This window comes from Peromyscus leucopus, chromosome X (genome assembly GCF_004664715.2).
Source record: "Peromyscus leucopus breed LL Stock chromosome X, UCI_PerLeu_2.1, whole genome shotgun sequence".
Lineage (NCBI taxonomy): Eukaryota > Metazoa > Chordata > Mammalia > Rodentia > Cricetidae > Peromyscus > Peromyscus leucopus.
The window spans coordinates 124,400,358-124,421,830 of record NC_051083.1 but is presented as its reverse complement, the minus strand read 5'-3'; the positions used below and the strand labels follow the sequence as shown (position 1 = coordinate 124,421,830).

Below are 21,473 nucleotides of genomic sequence, written 5' to 3'. Positions count from 1 at the left end.
TAACTCTCAGAAACTACTCATTTTTGTACTATAACCATATTTTCCTGTGTCAGTACATCACAGACTTGAAATAACAATGTATATAGAATTTTTATCATTTGAAACCTCTTCTTATAAGAGAAAGCATTAAACATTTGTCTTTTGGGATTTGAGTTAACTCGGGATGATTGTTTCTAGCTCCATCCATTTACCCACAAAGTTAATAATTTCATTTTTTGGCAACTGAATAGTATTCCTTTATATAAATGTACCACATTTTTGTTATCCATTCATCAGTTGATACATATCTAGGCTGTTTCTATTATGACTAGGGCAGCAATGAACATGGATGAACAAGTGTCCATTTAGTAGAATGAAGCATCTGTGAGTATATGACCAATAGTGGTGTAGCTGAATCTGAATCTGGTAGATCTAGCTTCAGCTATTTGAGGAGACTCCATACTGATTTCTTTGTGGACCATACCAGTTTGCACTTCCACCAGCAATGAATACATTTCCTATATCCTTATCAACATCTGTGGCTATTTGTTTTATTGATCTTGGCCATTTTGACTGGGTAAAATGAAATCTCAGTGTGGTTTTAATCTGCATTTTCCTCATGGCTAAGGATGTTAAACATTTTAAAAGTGTTTCTTGCCTATTGTGTTCCATCTTTTAAGAATTCTCTGTTTACTTCTGTGCTCCATTTTTGATTAGGTCACTTGTTCTTGTTTCTGTTTTGTTTTCTTTTGTTTTTAAAGATTTTAGTTCTCTATTAATTATATATATATACATACATACATATATATATATATATATATATATATATATATATCCTTTATTAAGTGTAAAATCGGTAATGGTTTTTAACCATTTGTAGGCTGCTACATTGTTCAAGTGATAGTGTCCTTGACTGTAAAGAAACTATTTAGCTTCTTGAAGTCAGTCTTGGTTAATTTCCTATTTCTATGAAGAGACACGAAGACAACTTACATTAGAAAGATTTTATTTGGGGTTTACAATTCCAGGAGGTCAAAGTCCATGACCATCATGGCAGGAAGCATGGCAGAAAACAGGTAAGCATAGTGCTTGAACAATAGTTGAGAGCTTACACCTTTATCCATGAGTAGAAGCCAGAGACAGCTAGGTGAGAATGGTGTGGATTTTGAAATCTCAAAGCCAATGCCCAGTGACACACCTACTACAACAAAGCCACACCTCCTAATCCTTCCAAACTTCCACCAACTTGGAATGAAGTATTCAAATATAAGAGCCTTTGGTGACCATTCTCATTCAAACCACCACAAGATTCTATTTATTAATTGTTGGACTATGCTGTTAGCATCTTAAGAAAGACCTTTCCTGTGCAAATGAGTTCAAGCCTATTCCCAACTTCCTTTTCTGTCAAACTGAGAGTATTTGATCTTACATTTAGGCCCTTAATTAATTTGGAATTAAGCTTTGTCAAGAATGATAAAGCTTTATTTGCATTCTACTACATGCAGATATCTGGTTTGATCAGCATTATTTATAAACTCTGGCTTTTCTCTCATGTGCATTTTGGCTTCTTTGAAAAAAAAAAAAAACAAGGTGTCTGTGCCTGGATCTTCAATTCATTTCCAATGTCCAGTGTGCCTTTTTTGGTTTGGTTTGGTTTTGACCACAACTTGCAGTTAGTTTATTTCATTATTACTCCCATATAATCTCGTCACCCTTTTATTTCTTTGATGCATATTCAGGACACTGTAACATTTGACACATAAGTTATTTAAAATGAAAAATCCTAAATATATGTATATCTATGTATATGTATTATATATACATATATTTGTGTGTATGTGTTTATGCATATATACATATATGTGTATATTGTGTGTGTATATATGTATATATTATATATATATATATATATATATATATATATAATCAGTAGAGTCACACTTACAAATGAACAACAGCCAGGTTTGAAGGTACACCCCTGGAGGAGCAGCCTGAGACTGTTACAAGTTTGAGGCCAGCTTGGGCTACAGAGACAGGAGGTTATCTTTAAGAAAGAATTCCTCCCCGAAGTCTGCTTCTATTCACACATCCATCTGTCCTTCAATATTTGTTTACTTGAGTTATTTGAATTGGGATCCAAACAAGGTCCACACAATGTGACAGAGCCCTTTGAATTTCTTTTACTTCTAGGTTTCTTTTGTATCTCCATTTCTTTTCATGAGGCCTGTTCTTTCTAATTCTTTCAAATAAACTTCTTTTTATAACTTGGGATAGACAACGTGTCTGTTTTCATGTCAAGGGCATGCTGTTTTTGTTAGCATAGTTCCTTAATACAACATGAAATCTGGGAAGGGGATAATTTCAGAAGTTTCTTTCATATTATTCAGAATTATTTTTAGCAATCTTGACTTTTTTGTATTTCCATATGAAATTGAAGATTGTGTTTTCAATTTCTTTGAAGATTGTGTTGCAATGTAGATGAGGATTGCACCACATGTGTAAATTGCTTTTGTTAGGATAGCTATTTTCACAATATCAATCCTACTGATTCATGAGCATGGACGATCTTTCCATCTTCTACTATCTTCTTCAATTTCTTTCTTCAATGACTTAGAGTTGTTATTGCACAATTCTTTTACTTGCTTGGTTAGAGTTTTCTCAAAACATTTTTAAGGCTGTTGTGAAAAGTACTGTTTTATAATACCTAATGTGAAGGCAATATTTATTGCATGATTTCTTCTTCAGTCTATTTGTTGTTTATATATAGGAAGGCTACTGATTTGGGGGTGTTAGTTTTGTACCCTGATGCTTTATGCTTTGCTGGAAGTGTTTATCAACTGTCAAAGATTTCTAGTAGAGCCTTTAGGAAATATATACATATATATATATATGTATATGTATATGCATATGCATATATTTGTATATATGTATGTATATATGTGTGTGAGAGAGATTATACATATAATAATATCATTTGTGAATAAAGATATTTTGACTTCTCCCTTTCCTATTGTTATCCCCTTGATCCCCTTCAATTGTCTTATTTCTATAGATAATACTTCAAGTGCTGTAGTGCGTAGGTATGGAAATAGTGGAGATACTTGCCTTGTTCCTGATTTTAGTGGAAATCCTTTGAGTTTCTCTCCATTTATGTTGATGGTGTTTGTTGGCTTGCTGTAAACTGCTGTTATTATATTGAGGTATATCTCTTGTATTCATAAATTCTCCAGCATATTTTTTGTTCTGTTATTTTTTAAGTTTTTAAATATATAATTTATTTTTTATGTTCATTGGTGTTTTGCCTGCATGTATGTCTATCCTAGAACTGTAGTTATAGACAGGTGTAACTACACCTGCCATGTAGGTGCCGAGAATTCAGTCTAGATTCTCTGGAAGCTCAGCCAGTGCTCTTAACCACAAAGTCATTTCTCTAGCCCCTCTCAGGATATTTATCATGAAGGGATGTTATATTTTTTCAAAGACCTTTTCTGCATCTCATGGAATGACAAAGTATTTTTGATCTATCAGTCTGTTTGTGTAGGAGCTTACATTTATTGATTTACATATGAGGAAAATCACCCCTTGGATATACTCAATTTATTCACATTGTATATTTTTTGATGTGTTCTTGAATTCAGTTTTCAAGAATTTTATTGAAAATTTGTGCACCTGTATTCATAAAAGATATTGGTCTATAATTTTATTGTTCTTGTTCTGTCTTTTTTGTGGTTTCTCTTATATGGAAGCTAATATTTAAGCCTTCAATGTGTGTGTTTCATTCCAAAGAAGCAAAGGTTCTGGTAACTTTAGTAAGAGACTAGGGAGGGTGTCTTCCAAGGAGGAGGAAATAGGATATAGTGTTATAAGAGGTAAAGAGGTAACCAGAATAAGAGAATTAGATGAGGAGTGACTCTGGAGGGCAGGGTAGAGGAACAATGTGGGGAAAGCCAACTAACACTAAAGGCCTTGGGGAAAACCATATGGAATCCTACCACTGTAGAAGTTTCCTAAAATACATACACCTACAAAAGGAAACTAAAGGATGTCACCATACAATGTGGCAGAAAATACCCTAACTGGACATCTTATGCCACCAAGTAAAACCTTCAGTGTCAGGAACAGTTTTTTGCATCTTGTTGTGTCAATGGCCAAAGGAGTTCCATAGAACTCACAGCCCCCAATATCACAGCCTATTGCCACAACTCTTGATCATTCTTCACCACCTTATGGTAAGGCTGTGCTGCTGAAAACACCACTGACATGTCATTGAATATGAATAAATAGAGCAAGTTCCTAACCAGAACCTTCACCCTTACTCCAGCACTACAAGGTAATCTTCATGCTACTGGAGCAGAAAAAAGTAATCATCAATATTACCCAGCTACACATCCTGCAACCTACAAATGTGACCTGCTTGCATGGTATTCTGGTACAATAGTGGCACAAATGTTATGTAAATAACCAACCACTTTTTTAATTTAACTTAAGGTGTACTCCATGGAAGGAACCAGTACCTGACACTGCTAGAGTAGCCAAAAAGTGGAGACTAGATACATCATAGACCTAGGGAAACCCTAATACTATTGTTCTCTTAAAGGAATATATCAATAAAATGACTCTTAATTAGATAATGCTATACCCATAGATCAGTGCATCACTCAACACCTAACAGAGAAGCTGTTTCTTGCATCAGATCATAATTCAAAGAAACTCACAACTGTACAATATATAAGTGGGAGAATTTGAAGCACAGAGTCCTAAATGGAATATCTTTATCAACCTCCTCACATCAAGGCTCAGGAATATATGAAGAAGAGGATTTGGAAAGATTGTAAGAGCCAGAGGTAGGTGTTTGGTTCTAAGGAAATGCTGTGCTGTAGATATAACAGAACTGGTACACGTATGAACTCGCTGAGACTGTGACAGCATGCACACAACCAGCACAGGTTCAAAGTAAACATAAGCCTTACATGGAGAGTGGCAGGTAAACACAAAATCCCAACCTACTAGGAAAGGGAAAATCCATTTTTGAGAAGGAAGTTTCATTGTGCATCAATCAAACCCCAGGGTATGTCCCATGCCCAGTAGAAATTTGTCAAAGCAAGATGGACTACAATTTTTGGAGGGTAGTTTAGTTTTGTCTTATTTTGTTTTTTCCTTTTTTAATTTTTATTTATTTATTTATTTTGGTCTGAGAGAGAGAGACAGAGACAAACACACACATACACACACACACACACACACACACAGAGAGAGAGAGAGAGAGAGAGAGAGAGAGAGAGAGAGAGAGAGAGAGAAACAGACAGGCAGGTAGAGACAAACAGAGAGAGAACATGAATTTCAGTGAGTAGGAAGGTGAGGAGGGCTGGGAAGGATTTGAGGGAGGAAAAAATATGAACAAAATATATCATATGGAAAATAAGTTTAGATAAAAAGAAAAATTAATTCTTTTCTTTCTAATTTTCAAAAACAGATAAAATAGAGAAGTATTTATTTTCTACTGTATCCTCATTATTAATATTCTGCAACAAGACTTTGATAAGACTAACAGGATAGCATGTCAACTGATTTTATCTTTAGTCCCCAAATTATCTTAGGCATAGCAAAATCCACACAGAAGAGTGCTAACTAGCTATGCCAGCTTTGAAAAATCAAGTTCAGTGTCATCACTAAAGTAGAAAAGCATCATCTCACAAGGAGTATGTACTTTGACAGAAGAGTAGAGTCACGGCCCTTCCTAAATCAGCCAGTTGGTGGATAAAGTGTAACTCTTGTCAGTCTCCCTACAATGTCATGTGGCAAAATTGTCTCCAGGCATGGGATGGAAGGTTCACTTCCCACCTTAACATAGAAATATGATCCCCACCAGGTTCAGCCAGGCACAGAATGGGAGATCAAATTTATAATTCTCTTTCTCATTTTTCCTTTTATTTTAAAGATATAATTACATCATTTCTCCCTTCCCGCTCCACCCTCTAAACCCTCCCATATATCCTTCTTTGCTCTCTTTCAAATTCATGGCCTCTTTAATATTAATTATTATGTATGTGATCATGTGCATACAAATATATTCCTAAATATAAGCTGCTCAGTCTGTATAATGTTACATGTATACACGTTCCAATACTTTTTGACAAAACCAAGAAGTGAGAGGAGAGGGTCCTTCCACATGGCCTGTTTGAATTTGGTTAGTGTAGGACAAGTGATGCAAAAGGTTTTATTTCTACTGCTAGACTAATGAATTCTTTTATCTATCTTCTTATATGATAGTTCTGTGTTGGTCTTATCTCCTTTTCCCAAAAGCAATTAAAAACACAAAAATAATAAGCTACGCAGTGGTGGTGCACACCTTTAATCACAGCACTCTGGAGGCAAAAATAGGCAGATCTCTGTGAGTTCAAAGTGAGCCTGGTCTACAGAGAGAGTTCTAGAATAGCCAAGGCTACACAAAGAAACACTGTCTCAAAAAAGAAAAACAAAACTCTCTCTCTCTCTCTCTCTCTCTGTGTGTGTGTGTGTGTGTGTGTGTGTGTGTGTGTGTGTGTGTGTGTGTAAGAAAAACTAACCAACAAAAAAACCAAAAACAAAAAACAAACCAGGGAAATCACTCATATTCTTTTTAAAGTTCCAAAATCTCTAGCCAGTATACTTTTCTCAATGCATCTTCTCTTCTAAACTTTCTTTAAAACAAGAAAGCACTTAGAATTAATAAAAGATAACCAGACTACAATCCTCCGCTCTAGAGAAGCTGGGAAACTAAGAGGGACACGTGGATCTCCCTGGGAAGAGGAAGTAAATTAGATGTCTTGGGTAAACTGGAGGCAGATTGGGGGGAGGGAATGGGGGAATGGAAACATGAGGGATTAGGATCGTCGTGTTGGGGGTGGGACAGAGTGGGAGATATCTTGAGAGAGGGGACCATTAAGGGGTTGGAGATAAACCTGGTGCCAGCGAAACTCCCAGGAAACCACAAAAATGACTCCAGCTAAGACCCCTAGCAATAGTAGAAGGGGTACCTGAACTGGGCGGCTATTGTAATCAGATTGGTGAACACCCTAATTGTCATCATAGAGCCTACATCCAGTAATTGATGGAAGCAGATACAGAGATCCATAGCCAAGCACTGAGCAAGCTCCAGGAGTACAGTTGAAGAGAGGATAGAGAGAATATATGAGCAAGAGGGCATCAAGATCATGACAGGAAAACCCACAGAGACAGCTGACCTGAGCTTGTGGGAGATCATGGACTCTGAATGGACAGCTATAGAGCCGGCATGGGACTGACTTAGGCCCTCTGCATCTGGGTGACAGTTGTGTAGCTTGGTCTTTTGTGGGGCCCCTAGCAGTGGGACCAGGACCTATCCCTGATACATGAGCTGGCTCTTTGGAACCTGTCCCCTATGGTGGGATGCCTTGTTCAGCCTTGATGAAGGGGGAGGAGCTTGGTCCTGAGGCAACTTGATATGCCATGCTTTGTGGATTCCCAAGGGAGACCTTACCCCATCTGAATGGAGAGGGAGGATGAGTGGATGGGGGGGTGTAGGTAGAAGGGAGGTAGGGGGGAAGAACAGGAGGATATGGGGGAGGGGAAAATGTGGTTGGTATATAAAATAAAATAAATAAAAAAGAATTGATAAGCGTTTTTAAAAGAGGAAGGATACAAAATTATGTGAAAATTAGTAGCCATTCTATATGTCAATAACGAACACACCTGGAAAGAAATTAGGGAAACCACCACATTAAAAATTATTTCCAAAATATATTAGAATAAATTTAAACAAGGAAGCAAAAGAGCTCTACAATGAAAGTATTAAAATGCTGAAGAAATGAATTGAAGAAGATACTAACGTATGAAAAGGCCTTACATGTACATGGATTGGAAGAATTGGTATTGTGAAGATGATGTCCTACCAGATGTGATCTATAGATGCAATGCAATCTTCATCAAAACTCTAGTAACTTTCTTCACAGAGCTAGAAAAAAAGAAACAATCTCAGAATTCATATGGAAGGCCAAATCAATTTAGAGCAAAAAGAACTATGCTGGTGGCCTCGGCCTGCATGATATGCACAGCTATAAAAAATGTAAGGTGGGACAGAGTTGAATCAATAGTTAAGAGAACTTGTGGCTTATACAAAGAACTAAGGTTCAGTTTCCAGCACTGACATGTTGAAGGAGTTTTCTTCTGTTTACATATACTGATCACAGTCTATCATGAAGGGAAATCGTGGCAGAAACATAAAACAGGAAGTGTAGCAGAAATCATGAAGGAAGAATGCTTACTGGTTTATTCTCCATGGTTTGTTCAGCCTGCTTCTTAATCTAGAACCACCTACCCATGGGTGGCACTACCCACAGTAGGTTGGGCCCTTCTACATCAGTCATTATTCAAGAAAATATCCAATGGGCTTGCCTACAGGCCAATCTCATGGAGGTATATTTGTTCAGTTGAAGTTTCCTCTTCTCAGATGACCCTAGTTTGTGGCAGGCTGACAAAAAACTAACAAGGAAAACATGAGAATGAATTGAAATGTAAAACAATACATGTTTTTAAGGAGCTTGAGTGGCACACTTATGTGGATTTGTATTTCAAAATGATCTTCACAAACAACACGTATGATAATGTAAGTTACTGGACAAGTAATAACTGAATTGGGGAAATTAGAAACCAACTAACAATACAAGGAAGTGTGATAAGACTGAAAAAATGACAGTTGAATATGACCATAGATAATGAAAATACATAAAGTATATTTTAAATTATTTTTAATAAACATTTGTAAAATATAAAACAGATTATTAGGAATAAATGAGATTTTAGACACTGTCACCATATGATGAGGCCACCCATAGAAAATAGTAGTTTCATTTCTATTAGAAGTGAAACAAAATCTGCTTTCCCATGACTTTCATTTATAATTCTATTTGCACCACAGCAAACAATTGGTCTCTGAAATAGTATAAACTAAGGTTTTTCAACCTGAGATAGTACTGAGCCTGTTTCTGCTGAACAAAACTGGGCAATTTTCAACAATAGTATTTTATTGCCATTTTTACTGTTTTCACTTCTAATGAACCACCCAGGCTACTATTTTACCTCCAAGGCTAAAAGAGCTAATTGAACAAAATGTAACTATCACTCAGCATATATAATTAATACACTTGTTAGAATTAATCAATTCACATTAATAGTGCTCTCATGATAGTAACAATGTGCATGCCTTCATTAACCAATTATTTATTTTTTGAAATGTGCATATTTAAAAACAATGTCTTTAGCAAAGACTGATGAGACCCCTAACTACCCTTCTAAGTTGTATATTAAAAAAAGAATGAGACATTTATCTAGTTAGAAAAGTATTAAAATGAAGACCATAAAACTGGAAACAGTGGCAGAGTTGAGCTCTTCTGGGTTGTTTGCATTGTAAGAGGGACTTAAAGGACAGTGGAGCAAAGAGCATTGTAGGCCGGAGGAGGAGGGTTAGAAGCAGAGATCAGCAAGCACAAAACCCTAAGAAAAAGAGAGTCTGGCATATTAAAAGCGCTTGATATATTCAAAGAAGTGTTTGTGACCATAGCAGAAGAGAGAGGATCAGAGTCTAATATTCAGGACTTAAGTTGTAAAAGGCAAGCAGGGGCTGCTCTCAGAGTAGAAACAGTCCATATAGTACTCTACAGATGAAAGAAAGTTACCAAAACTCGAGAGAAAGAAAATGCACTAGAAAAAATTTGTATTACAAAAGGCTATGTATGCCAAAGACAGGATTGATAAATTTGTTACAAATTTTTCCACATTAAATCATGTATCACATTCATGAATTCCTAAAAATATTTTTTGAAATGGTTTGAAGGTGGATACATTTTGTAGAAACATATGCTAAATCAAATGCCCAGGTTTTGGATATTTGTCTCTGTATCTGGAAAAGGAATGAAGAAATTAATTAAAATGACATTTTTCTATACTATATAAATTTCAGAAGTAATTTACATTGTAAAGGCAAAACTATATTCAAATCACAACAAAACCTCTCCTACTGATCCCCAATCTCAGCTCAGAGGAATGTAATTATACTGGTTAGTTTTTTGTGTTTTTTTTTAACTTGCCCCAAACTAGGGCCATTTGGAAAGACAGAACCACAACTGAGAAAATACTCCCATGAGATCAGCCTGACGTAAGTCTATGGGGCATTTTCTTAATAAATAATTGATGTGGCAATCCTAGGCTACTGAGTGCTGTACTACTCATTGGTAGGTGGTCTTGGGTACATAACAATGCAAATAGAGAAAAGCCATAGAAGCAAGTCAGTAAGCATTGTTCCTTCTTGGCCTGTGCTGCAATTCCTGCTTCCAGGTTCCTGCCTTGAGTTCTTGACCTGACTTCCCTAAACAATGGACTAAGACACGGAAGTGTAAGCAAAGTAAACCCTTTCATCCTCGAGTTGCTTTTGGTCATGGCTTATATGACAGTAATATAAAGTGAACTAGGACAATATTCTGTCTCACAGCAACCTTCAGAACTCAGAATGTGTGTGCACTCCTCTATTACTTTATAAAACTTTCCTGAAGTTTCCAGGATCCTTTCTCCCCCTCTGTTCTCTCACATAGTACCCAAAATTGTGCCTTGTGATTTAGTTCTCCTTTGCCTATTTACTATTCTTCAGTAAATGTTTGATGGAGAAACAAGGAAGTAAAAGTATGAATCAATCAAAACAGTGGATAGTCATATTTAAGGATTTGAAATGTAGAACATGTCCTTTGCCTGTCCTATCTATCTACATGGAAGAACACTAATGTATATAATTATTCATGTAACTTCAAAATTCCCATGGGAAAATATCATGGCTAACATTAAAATGGACATCTTGTCTTTAGGTACAAACACCATCTTCAAGGAAGTAGTGTTCTCAACCACAATATACCATGCTTCAATTTTGAATCCATCAGTCTCCATTAATTTCACAGAGAAGTATGACATCTTCATCATCCTGTAAAAATTTGTGTACTGGTACTAACCCGTACCCCAAATAGAATCTAGTGTAAATGGAAGCCCACCATTACAGCATTATGTTATCCACTCCTTCATGTGTTGATACCTTAAAATCCAAAAGAAGCATCTGAGTTGTGTATACCCATATGAATCTATTTATTTGTTTTAGAAATGACCATCACTTCCTTTATTTGCAATGTCATTTTAATACCACGCCCCCAAGAAATCCCCACTTCTGTTTAACACTATTTGGCTTCTTCATACTGTCTTCACTGCTCCCTGTCTGCCTGCCTCAACTGAAGTCATCTGATATTCACCCTGGACACTAACATAATTCCAGTCTATGGAGGAATTCCACCAAAGAAGGAAAACAAACACCCTTCAGTAGGCATCAAGGATGTTTCAGACCTGGAACACAGGGCAAGGTACACTGAACCACTAGAGTGGTCAAAAGAAATGGATCAACCAAACGGATGCAGGAGACATTGTTGTGTCCTTGTGAATGAACACAGGAGTGGCTTACTGCTCCAATCCATTAGTAGACCTGATTAGACCACACTGAATGTCTGACTGTGATGACTCAGTATTCCCAGAGCCTGTTTACAAAGGTCTGCTTTCCTAGCACTATCCTTCCCTGTATTCTCTACTTTTTTAATTTACGTTTGAATCCTTTCATACCCTATATTGAATTTGGTGTTCAGGGTTGAGGAGCAGCTGCCATTCAGCTCTCTCAGTTGCATTCTCATTTAGTCTTTTCATCATTTCTGTAAACTTACTTTCCTTTGGTTCTACACACTAGGAGATAATGTCCTGATTGAACATTCCCCCTAGCTCTTAAAAACCTTACCAAATCCTTAATTCTTCCAGTAGGGTGAAAATATTTTATCAGTGTTTTAGTATCTTAAGTCATGTCCACAGGAGTCTCATTATTCTGGGGATCATGGCCTTAATCCTGCCCTCTATAGAAGGGGTTATTGATCTTTTCCTTAAGAAAATATGATATTTTAGAGTTAGAGTAGTGCAAGACTATGAAATTGGCAGGATTGGTGTCATGTTTGAGCTGCTCTCTGCTTCTAAGCCCCAAAGCTGTAAAATCATTCTCTAGGGAGGATAAATGGTGTTTGCTTCCATTCCAGAAAGCACAAAAGGACAAAAATTTCCCTTGAGTGCCAGGGCTTTTATAAAAGTGCTAATCTAGCTATAAGAGAAGGCCCTTCATAACAAACTCACTTTTCATTAAGCTTCCCTGTGAATTTTTGAAGGAAAAACAATCGTCAAACCAAAGCAAAGGTAATACAAAACTGAAGACAGCATAGTTTGGGAAATTTTACAAGGAATTGGAACGCTCTAGGTCAAGGGAAGAACAAAGAATGCTGTAGCAAATAATGTCACTAGAAGAGAGACATAGCTTGCAGTACTGATTAGGTCACAACATTAGATTCCTGCTTTGGGAAGGAGTAAACAATGGAAAACAGCAATGGAAGGTTGCTTTGATTCAGAGAGAAGAGGTAATAGTAATGAACTTCCAGTATCTAGGGAAAGTGAGCAATGAAATTTCCTAAGAGATGGAGCACGACAATCCTCATACAATGAAGACAAATCTCACATTGTGTTTTATTTTCATCTCTAATTCCTTCTGTTTCCAGTATGTGGACACGGTGTTCTTTTTTTTTTTACAAACTAAGACATTTTGGAATAGTAGGAAATGAACTAAGAAACTGAAGGTGCCTCAAGCTAAGCAGAGCTGGACCAATATGTACTCTAGATAAATTCTTGTTGAGTACTGGCATGTACCAGCTACATGACCTTGGAGGTAATTTTCAAGCACTAGGAACTTGAAATTGCTCTGCTGATAATCAGGTTTGAGAGATGTGGCATCACAGTGAAAATTCATTGACTGCGAATAAAACACCTGGTACACTGCCCAAAGATATTGATAGTTTAGTGAATAGTGGGGTGAATAATCATTAGACGCTGAACCCTGTCATCCTCTCCCATGGGTTTTGATATTGCTGTCTATATCAAAATTTGAGAAAAGAGGCAGTTCAACATGGTAAAGAATATCAAAACAACCAAAGATTCAGCATTCCAATACAAGTCATGATATTGTCACTCTTAGTTGATATATTATTTTGGAGTTGAAGTTTAATTTCTAGGGGAAAATAACTCAGTGTTCTTAGAACTCAGTCAAATACCAACTTTGTCCTCCCTTCTAGGGGCTCATTTTCTGTGTGTACTTTTAAATTAACTCTACTACCACCAAATCCTTGACCTGGATTAGATTTAGATAAATAGCAATCAATGTGCAATAATAATGGAATGGGTTCTGTCTATTCCAGACCAGAAGAAGGAATGGCAAGGTGATAGTTTCTGGGTCGCAACCCAAGAAATTCCCACATTACTCTTCAGAAAACTCTTTCAGCTCTTGTGAGTACAAAATTACTGCATGCACTGAGTCTATTACTGCATGCATTGAGTCTAGCTGGGTAAGAACAGAACAGCAAAGCACCATACACACAGAGACCAGGTGTAGAACCCTCTTTAGTTTGTCCCGAATTCCAAGAGAACTGCTCAGAGCAATTTTCATTCAAGGGTTTTCTTTCTCCTACAAGACTCATTGTGCGTATGTTCCCTGAAACTTTCCATGACTTAGTATAAAAGTGATCCAAAAGGAGTTAGAGTTTCCCAAGTCCCCAATCAAATTGCACTGACTCTAGGCTTTCACTCCTGATGGGTAGCTCTTTTTTCTTGTTTTCATTTACTCATGTTTTCCTTGTTTTCATATGACTTATAAGACATTTCACCCTGTTCTTGATACAGTAGCTCTCCCTAGATTCTATAATTCTCTGAGCAGGGGTGTGTCTAACTTATCCATGTGTCCTGTGTCAATAAAGTAGCATCTTCCAAAGATAAAATATTCAACTAATATTTGGTAAATGAATGAGTCAGTGAGCAGAAACTTTGCTAAGATTTTCCTGTTTTTGTGTTTTATAAGCTATACAAATAAAGAAGCACAGCATTCAATTTTACAGAATAGAACAGAATATCAGTCTAAAAATAAAACACCGCATAGTTTTTTCTCTGTATTTTTAAAAAACATAATAAACAGCAAGAAATATATGATCAAGGTCATTCAGAACTTAGATTGCAAAGCTAGTAAATCTTTTACTACAAGAAATAAGATTTGGTAGTCTATCCCAAATGAAAAATAACAACCCCCCCCCAAATAGCATATATAGCAATATTGTGCTCCACTATTTTCTACTCAAGCTAACTTTCACCTTCCATTACTTAGAATTTTGACTGCTCTTTTCAAACTCAGAGTGAATGCATCCAAAAACAAATCTATTACTCTGTGTATAAGCTGGAAATGCATGCTCTGCAGTTAATGTGACTGGACTTCTATTTGGACAGATACTTCTGGCACAGGCCCTCTCTTCCTCATCTCTTAAAGCCTCTTCATACAAAAATAAAAAAGAAAGTGGGTCGCGTTCATTGACCCTTGCCAAAAATTCCAGAACTTTCATCTTGGTTGTTTCAGCATGGGCTCTTGGACCCCACAAGAACTCAAAGCATGGAGGATAACTATTAGGTACCTGCTGGTATGTCAAATAATTTTGTTGCACCAAATCTCTGGTCAGAAATGCCCTGGGCTCTCCATAGATGGGGTGTTCCTCCCCATCATATACTCCCATTGTATTCAGGAATTCCCAGACACTTTCTTCAGAAGCACAATTCCCTTCTATGAATATCAAGCCCAGAATAACTATCAGGAAGCCATTTCTAGGCATTCTTTGCTCTCTACTCAGCTTTTCTTCATAGGTAAGGTTCAGTGAATTGACAAGGGTATAGGAGTTTCTTATGGCATAGTCTTCCTTTATGTCAATGCCAAAAAGCATGTACAGGCACTTAGAAGCATCCATAAAGATCATGTGGAATTGTTTCTTGTATTCTTTGCTGACAATCTCTAACATTTCTACTTTTGTGATAGATTCTTTCACTTGATACTTGAAGATCATAGCATAGACCAAATCAGTCATCTTTTCCTTTAGTTGGCTATTCAACAAAGATTGAGAATCTTTTGAAGACTGAATAATGCCTAGACTCTCCTCTTCCTCCATGTAGTTGATTTCTTCACCTAAATTTCTTTGAAATGTGGCTTCAAAGGAGCTCTGAGCTTTCTGAGGAGTCACTATTCCTAAAACACACCTCTCTTCTTCAGTGTCCTGAAACAGAAGAGAGCTGGAGAATGGGGTGGAGAAGGTAGGACTCAAAGTAGGCAAAGAGACATTTAAAAAGGAAAAAGGTATGGAAGGTGTGTAATAATATTCTCTTGTTTCCTCTTTACTTTCCTCTTCCTCCTCCTCTTCTTCTCCATCTTCTTCTTCATACTCTTCCCACTCTTCCATTTCTTCCTCCTCCCTTTCATTCTCTCTCTCTTCCTCATTATCTTCTTCTCCTGCCTCTTCATTTTCTTCCTCTTCTATCTCTTCTTCTCCTTCCTCTTCTTCCTCTTCCTCTGCATCCTCCTCCTCCCTCTCTTCCTCTTTTTCAGGTATGGGAACTAATACAAATGTGAAGTCCTCCATTTCATTTGGATCCTCGAAGTCACCCTCCAGACGGAGACATATATACTTTTGATAGTGACTCATGCTGATTCTTACAGGAGCCAGTGGGAAGAAGTATGAATTGTTGTGTGAGTGATGAGCTGCCACAGGCCTGAAAGGAAAAGAAATAGTGTGGTGATATTTTATTTGTGCTGAAATGTGGTGATATTTTATTTGTATGTTTATAAATGAAGTTTTCCTGGAGATCAGAGGAAATAGCAAGCCATTATAAGTAAACACACAAGTCAGGCAGTGGTAGCACACACCCTTAATCCAATCACTTGGCAGGCAGTATCTCTGTGTGTTCAAGGCCATACTAGGGAGCAGACCCAAGAGTGGTGACACAAGCCATTAATCCCAGTACAAACCATGGAGATCTGGAAGTCTGTACAGACAGGCAGTGACAAGGAAGTGAGGTAGCTGAGCTAAAAGCCAAGGAGAGGGCAGAACAGCAAGGCAATAAAGGCTTAGGTAGACAGGAAGTAACACACTTGGAAGCTGCAGCATGGTGAGGTAAAGTTAGCTGGTGGTTATTCCTATTTCCCTGATCTCTAAAGCTTTCACCCCTATATTTGGCTCCATGTTTTTTATTTAAGAAGACCATATAAAAATTCATCTACATTTGGTGCCCAACGTGGGGTTCGAACCCATGACCCTGAGATTGAGTCTCATGCTCTACCAACTGAGTTGGGCGCCAGAGGTAACACGAATCTTAAAAGTACTTATTAATAAAAACAAACGTGGGGGCCAGGTATTGGGGTAAACACTGAAATATCAGAGAAACAGAATAAGACACACCTCAGCTGATCTTGTTTCCTGAAACAGGAAGCCTCTGTGTCCTCATCCAAATGGATCTCAGTTGAACTACTGCTAAAAGCTTAAAAGCTTAACAAAACTAGTTCCTGGTCCTCACACTTTATATACCCTTCTTCTTCTTCCCATCATTTCCTGAGATTAAAGGTGTGTGTCACCATGCCTGGCAGTTTCCAGTGTGGCCTTGAACTCAAAGAGATCCAGAAGGATCTCTGCCTCCCAGGTGATAGGATTAAAGGTGTGTATGTGCCACCATTTTCTGGCCTCTATGTCTGTCTAGTGGCTGTTCTGTTCTCTGACCCCAGATAAGTTTATTAGTGTGCACAATATATTGGGGAACACAATACCACCACAAAAATAGTAAATGGACTCAGCTAAAATTCTCAACCCTTGTGGCTCTGAAAAGAAAAGCCAACTTACAGATCTTCTTGTTAGGATATATCCCAGAGCTTCACTTCTCAGCTTTCTTTCTAGAGAAGTACACAAGTTGCTGACCCTCAGTGGGGTATGTGGAATGGTGTGCATTAGGGTCCCTTCTACTGTAGTTGGTTTGTGACCTTGAGGGCTAGTCAACATTTGTACATCTTGACTCCTGACACTTCCATAGAATCTTCTGCTCTGCTATCTGAGAGCTCGTGACTGACATCAATACAGTAACCACGGTTCCTGATGGCTCTGTAAGAGTAATTGAGAGGCAGCTTGTGCTGAGGGATGTTAGCACAGATTTGAGTTCCTCAGACCTGACAGTTAGAGCCAGGTTATGGGATTGCTATAGTCTGTGTGAGCAGTCCTTTTTTATGATCACCTTTCTATTAGCATGATCTGGATTCAATGCATCTGATGGGCTGAGGCCAAATTCTTTGGTGAATACCCCACATTCCTAAGATTAAAAAAAAAGATCAAGATGTGATGGAATACCATCTTTAAACACATCTGCTCTGCAACTCCTGGGTAATGGGAAAATATTGGCATAACTTTGTTAGGAATGCAGCTCTCCTCGGTGAAAGGTATCCTCACTGTTCACATTAATGCCTAGCAGACCTGAGACTCAGTTCTTTTAGTGGGAAGACTGAAGGTACAGGCTGAGAAATTAGGGATTCTCTTATTCTTCACTAGTAATACTAATCTTTACTGTATACAGAGTCTTAGTCATTCCCTGTTAACCAGATATTGTCTCATGAGAAAAGAAATTGAACTTCTTGAGTCAAATCCCGTACCCTTAAAGGAAGTGGGCATGAGGATGTCAGGGTTCTCTAGAGCCACAGAATTTATGGAATGGGTGTGTGTGTGTGTGTGTGTGTGTGTGTGTGTGTGTGTGTGTGTGTGTGTGTGTTAGCATGGCTTATAAGCTGCAGTCCAACAATGGTTAGCTGTGAATGAAAAGTCCAAGAATCTAGTAGTTGTTCAGACCCATGAGGCTGGGTGTCTCTGCTGGTCTTCTATATATGCTGGAATCCCAGAGAAGTAGGCTCCAATGCGAGTGAAGTGATGGATGTGCTGACAAGGTGAGGGCAAGCAGGCCAGAAAAAAAAGAATGAACGATCTTCCTTCTTCCATGTCGTTATATAGGCTTCCAGCAAAAGGTATGGGCCATATTAAAGGTGCACTTTCCAGCCTCAAGATCTGGATTATAGGCATGTGTTTTCCAGTGTCATGATCTGGATCACAACTGTGCCCTCCATTTCTGGATTGTAGTTCATTCCAGATATAGTCAACTTGACAATCAAGAATAGCCATCATAATCCACCTCTTGTCAACTTGATGCACAATCATATCTCCTTATGTCATGAGTAATTTCCAAATGAAAATAATACCAACTAATCATAATATAACTATCTCACATACAATCACAAATGCATTATATATATTTAACCAGGTCATAGTTATGCCTAACATGATGTAACTATCCCCCATACAACCACAAGTGCATTATAAATTTAGAATACGTGGCAATGTCCCTTGGGGGACATCCTTCTAGTATCTCAAACTTACATATAATAACCATTGATATTTTCTTAATTGACATTACAGCATATGATAAGGAAATTGAAAGAAAACAAAAATATCTGTACAAATACATTCTTAACAAAATACAACAGAAGCACTCATGTTACTTATAATCCTCATTTTTGCAACTGGTCATGTGGCCTTAGATGCTCTACTACCCATTCTGTATTTCCTTCACCCTTTGCAAGCACTTCAGAAGGCCCTGGCTCGTTTCCTGGAGGAGTGACCTATACCTTCATTCCTAATGAGTCTGTGTCCTTTGTCATCCTGTCTGGATAAGGCTGTTGTAGTTTCCCATTAACTTTAATCAGAGGGCACAGTAGCACCCTAAAGGATCTCCTGAAACACCTAAAGGATCTCCTGCACTCCAGACATAATCCTTCTTAACTCCATTGTAGAGAGACAATCTAATTCCCCATGGTAATCAGGAGCTATCTCCCCTCTTCAAACTGTTATTCCTTTCCTAGCCTGTTGGTTTAAGGGTATTACAAGACCAAAGTGACCAGGAGGATGTATGGGTTTCCAGTTCAGTGGAATGTTTTTTGTGGCTGCTGGCAGGATCATTCCCCACTCTGGAAACAAAACTTCTAGGAGAGTGGAACTTGGAGTTGTGTGAACAGGAAGCAAAAACTTTCCCAGTGGGTCACTAGGGGTGATAGTGAATGAAACTATTCCCCTTTACACCCCTTGATTCCTGGACCCATAGATTCTGGCTATAGGAGAAACGGTACTATATTTTGGATGCTGATTCAGAACATATACTACCTTCTGGAGAACTTTGTCCCAGCCCTGCATGCTGTTGCCACCTAATTGGCACTATAACTGCATTTTAAAAAGGCCATTCCATCTTTCTATCAGGCAGCTGCCTCAGGATGGTGGTAACATGGTAAGACAAGTGCATTCCATGATTGTGGGTTCACTGTTACATTTTTCTGGCTGTGAAGTGAGTTCCTTGGTCAGAAGCAATACAGTGTGGAAAGCCATGTCAGTAGATAAGGCATTCTGTAAGTCCATGGGTGGTGATTTTGACAAAAGCATTATGTGCATGTAAAGCAAATCCATAATCAGAATAAGTATCTACTCCGGTAATGACTAAGTGCTGCCCTTTCCACATAGGAAGTGGTCCAATGTAGTCAACCTACCACCAGGTGCTAGCTGGTCACCCCAGGGAATGGTTCATATCCTGTGGCTCAATGTTGATCTTCACTGTTGGCAAATCTGGCACTCAGCAACAGCTGTAGCTAGGTCAGCCTTGGTTGAGTGAAAGCCCATGCTGTTAAGCCCACACATAACCCTCATCTCTGCCACCAGGGTCATTTTGTTCATTGGTCCATTGGGCAATGACAGGAATGTCTGGGAAAGGAGGCTGACTGTCCACAGAACAGGTCATCCTATCTACTTGATTATTGAACTCCTCCTCATCTAGTCATCTTTATGGTGAACATTTACATGGGACATGAGTATCTTCATATCCTTTGCCCATTTAGAGAGATCAATCCACATACTTTTTCCCCAGATCTCTTTCTCACCAATTTTCTAATCATGTTCTTTCCAAGTCCCTGACCATCCAGCCAATCCATTGACTATAGCCCATGAGTCAGCAAACAATCACTGTCCCAGAAAGGGTTTGTAATGCTGCAGCTGTCCACTTTTGGGTGGTCTCTGCATAATGTGCAGAACAATCAGTAAACCAGACCCTACTCTTCTCTTCTTCAGTCAACTGATCATAGGGAACACCCCAAGAGGCTACAGGTAAATAATTGGCAGGTGATGGCACTATTAGCAATAGAAACTAGGCATTTAGGTAACTTCTTCATGTAGTTTGCTTGAGTCTTCAGAACCTGCTCAGGCCTGATTTCTAATATACCACTCCCATTTGACAGATAGCTGCTATGTATGTCCTACTTTATAACTCAGTGAGTCTGATAACACTCAGCTTATAATGGTTAGTTTAGATCTCATGGTAACTTTGTGGCCTGTTGTCAAGCATTCAGTTTCTACTAAGGCCCAATAGCAAGCCATGAACTGTCTTTCAAAGGGAGAATAGTTGTCTGCAGATGACGGTAGAGACTTGTTCTAAAATCCTAAAGGTCTCTTCTGTAATTCACCTATAGGAGCCTGCCAAAGGCTCCAAACAGTATCCCTATCTGCCACTGACACCTCAAGTACCACAGGTCTACTGGCTTGTATGGCCCAAGTGGTAGAGCAGATTTCACAGCAGCCTGAACCTGTTGCAGAGCCCTCTCTTGTTCCAGGATCCACATAAAGCTAGTAGCTTTCTGAGTCAGTGTGTTAACTGGAGTAACACACCCAAGTGAGGAATGTGCTGTCTCCAGAATCCAAATAGGCTCACTAAATGTTGTACTTCTTTCTTGGAAATGGGAGGGAACAGGTGCAATAGCATCCTTCATCTTTGAAGAAATGTCTCTCCATGTCCCACACCATTGGACTCCTAAGAATTTCACTGAGGTAGAAAGACCTTGAATTTTGGTTGTATTTATATACTATCCTCTGATATGGATATGTGTTTCCAATGAGTTGAAAGTGGTTGCTACCTCCTGCTCACTTGGTCCAATAGTGCACCAGTGTGATATTTTGTGAAAGAGACAGATGATCAAGATCCACTCAAGTTATGACACAGGCCAGGAGAGTTAATATTTCCCTCAGGCAAAACAGTGAATTATACTGCTGGCCTTGCCACCTGAAAGCAAATGGCTTCTGGTGGTCCTTATGGACAGGTACCAAGAAAAAAGCATTTGCTAAACCAATAGCTGCATATTATGTACCTGCAGATGTGTTAATTTCCTCAAGTTAGGACATTATATCTGGTACAGTAGCTGCATTTGGAGTCACTACCTGACTGAATTTTTCAATTGTCAACTATCATCCTCCATGATCCATCTGTCTTCTTCACTGGCTGATAGGAGAGTTAAAGGGAGATGTGGTGGAACCACCACCCTGCATCTTTCAAGTCCTTGATGGTGTCATTAATTTCTGTAATTCCTTCAGGGACACAATACTGTTTTTGGTTCACTATTTTCTTGTCAGAGGCCACTCTAAAGGCTTCCATTTAGCCTTTCC

General features: G+C 38.4%; 1 protein-coding gene across 1 annotated transcript; it reads right to left on the bottom strand.

Moving 5' to 3' along the window:
- Nucleotides 1-14,252: 14,252 nt before the first annotated feature.
- LOC114704023 (melanoma-associated antigen 10-like) lies at nt 14,253-15,374 on the bottom strand. The gene has a single exon (XM_028885089.1). It carries the CDS (start codon nt 15,372-15,374, stop codon nt 14,253-14,255), a length of 1,122 nt encoding a protein of 373 aa, XP_028740922.1.
- Nucleotides 15,375-21,473: the final 6,099 nt, after the last annotated feature.

What these genes read in the sequence shown, in the direction of transcription:
- LOC114704023 (XM_028885089.1), bottom strand. Translation starts at nt 15,374, where the DNA reads ATGGAAGAGTGGGAAGAGTATGAAGAAGAAGATGGAGAAGAAGAGGAG.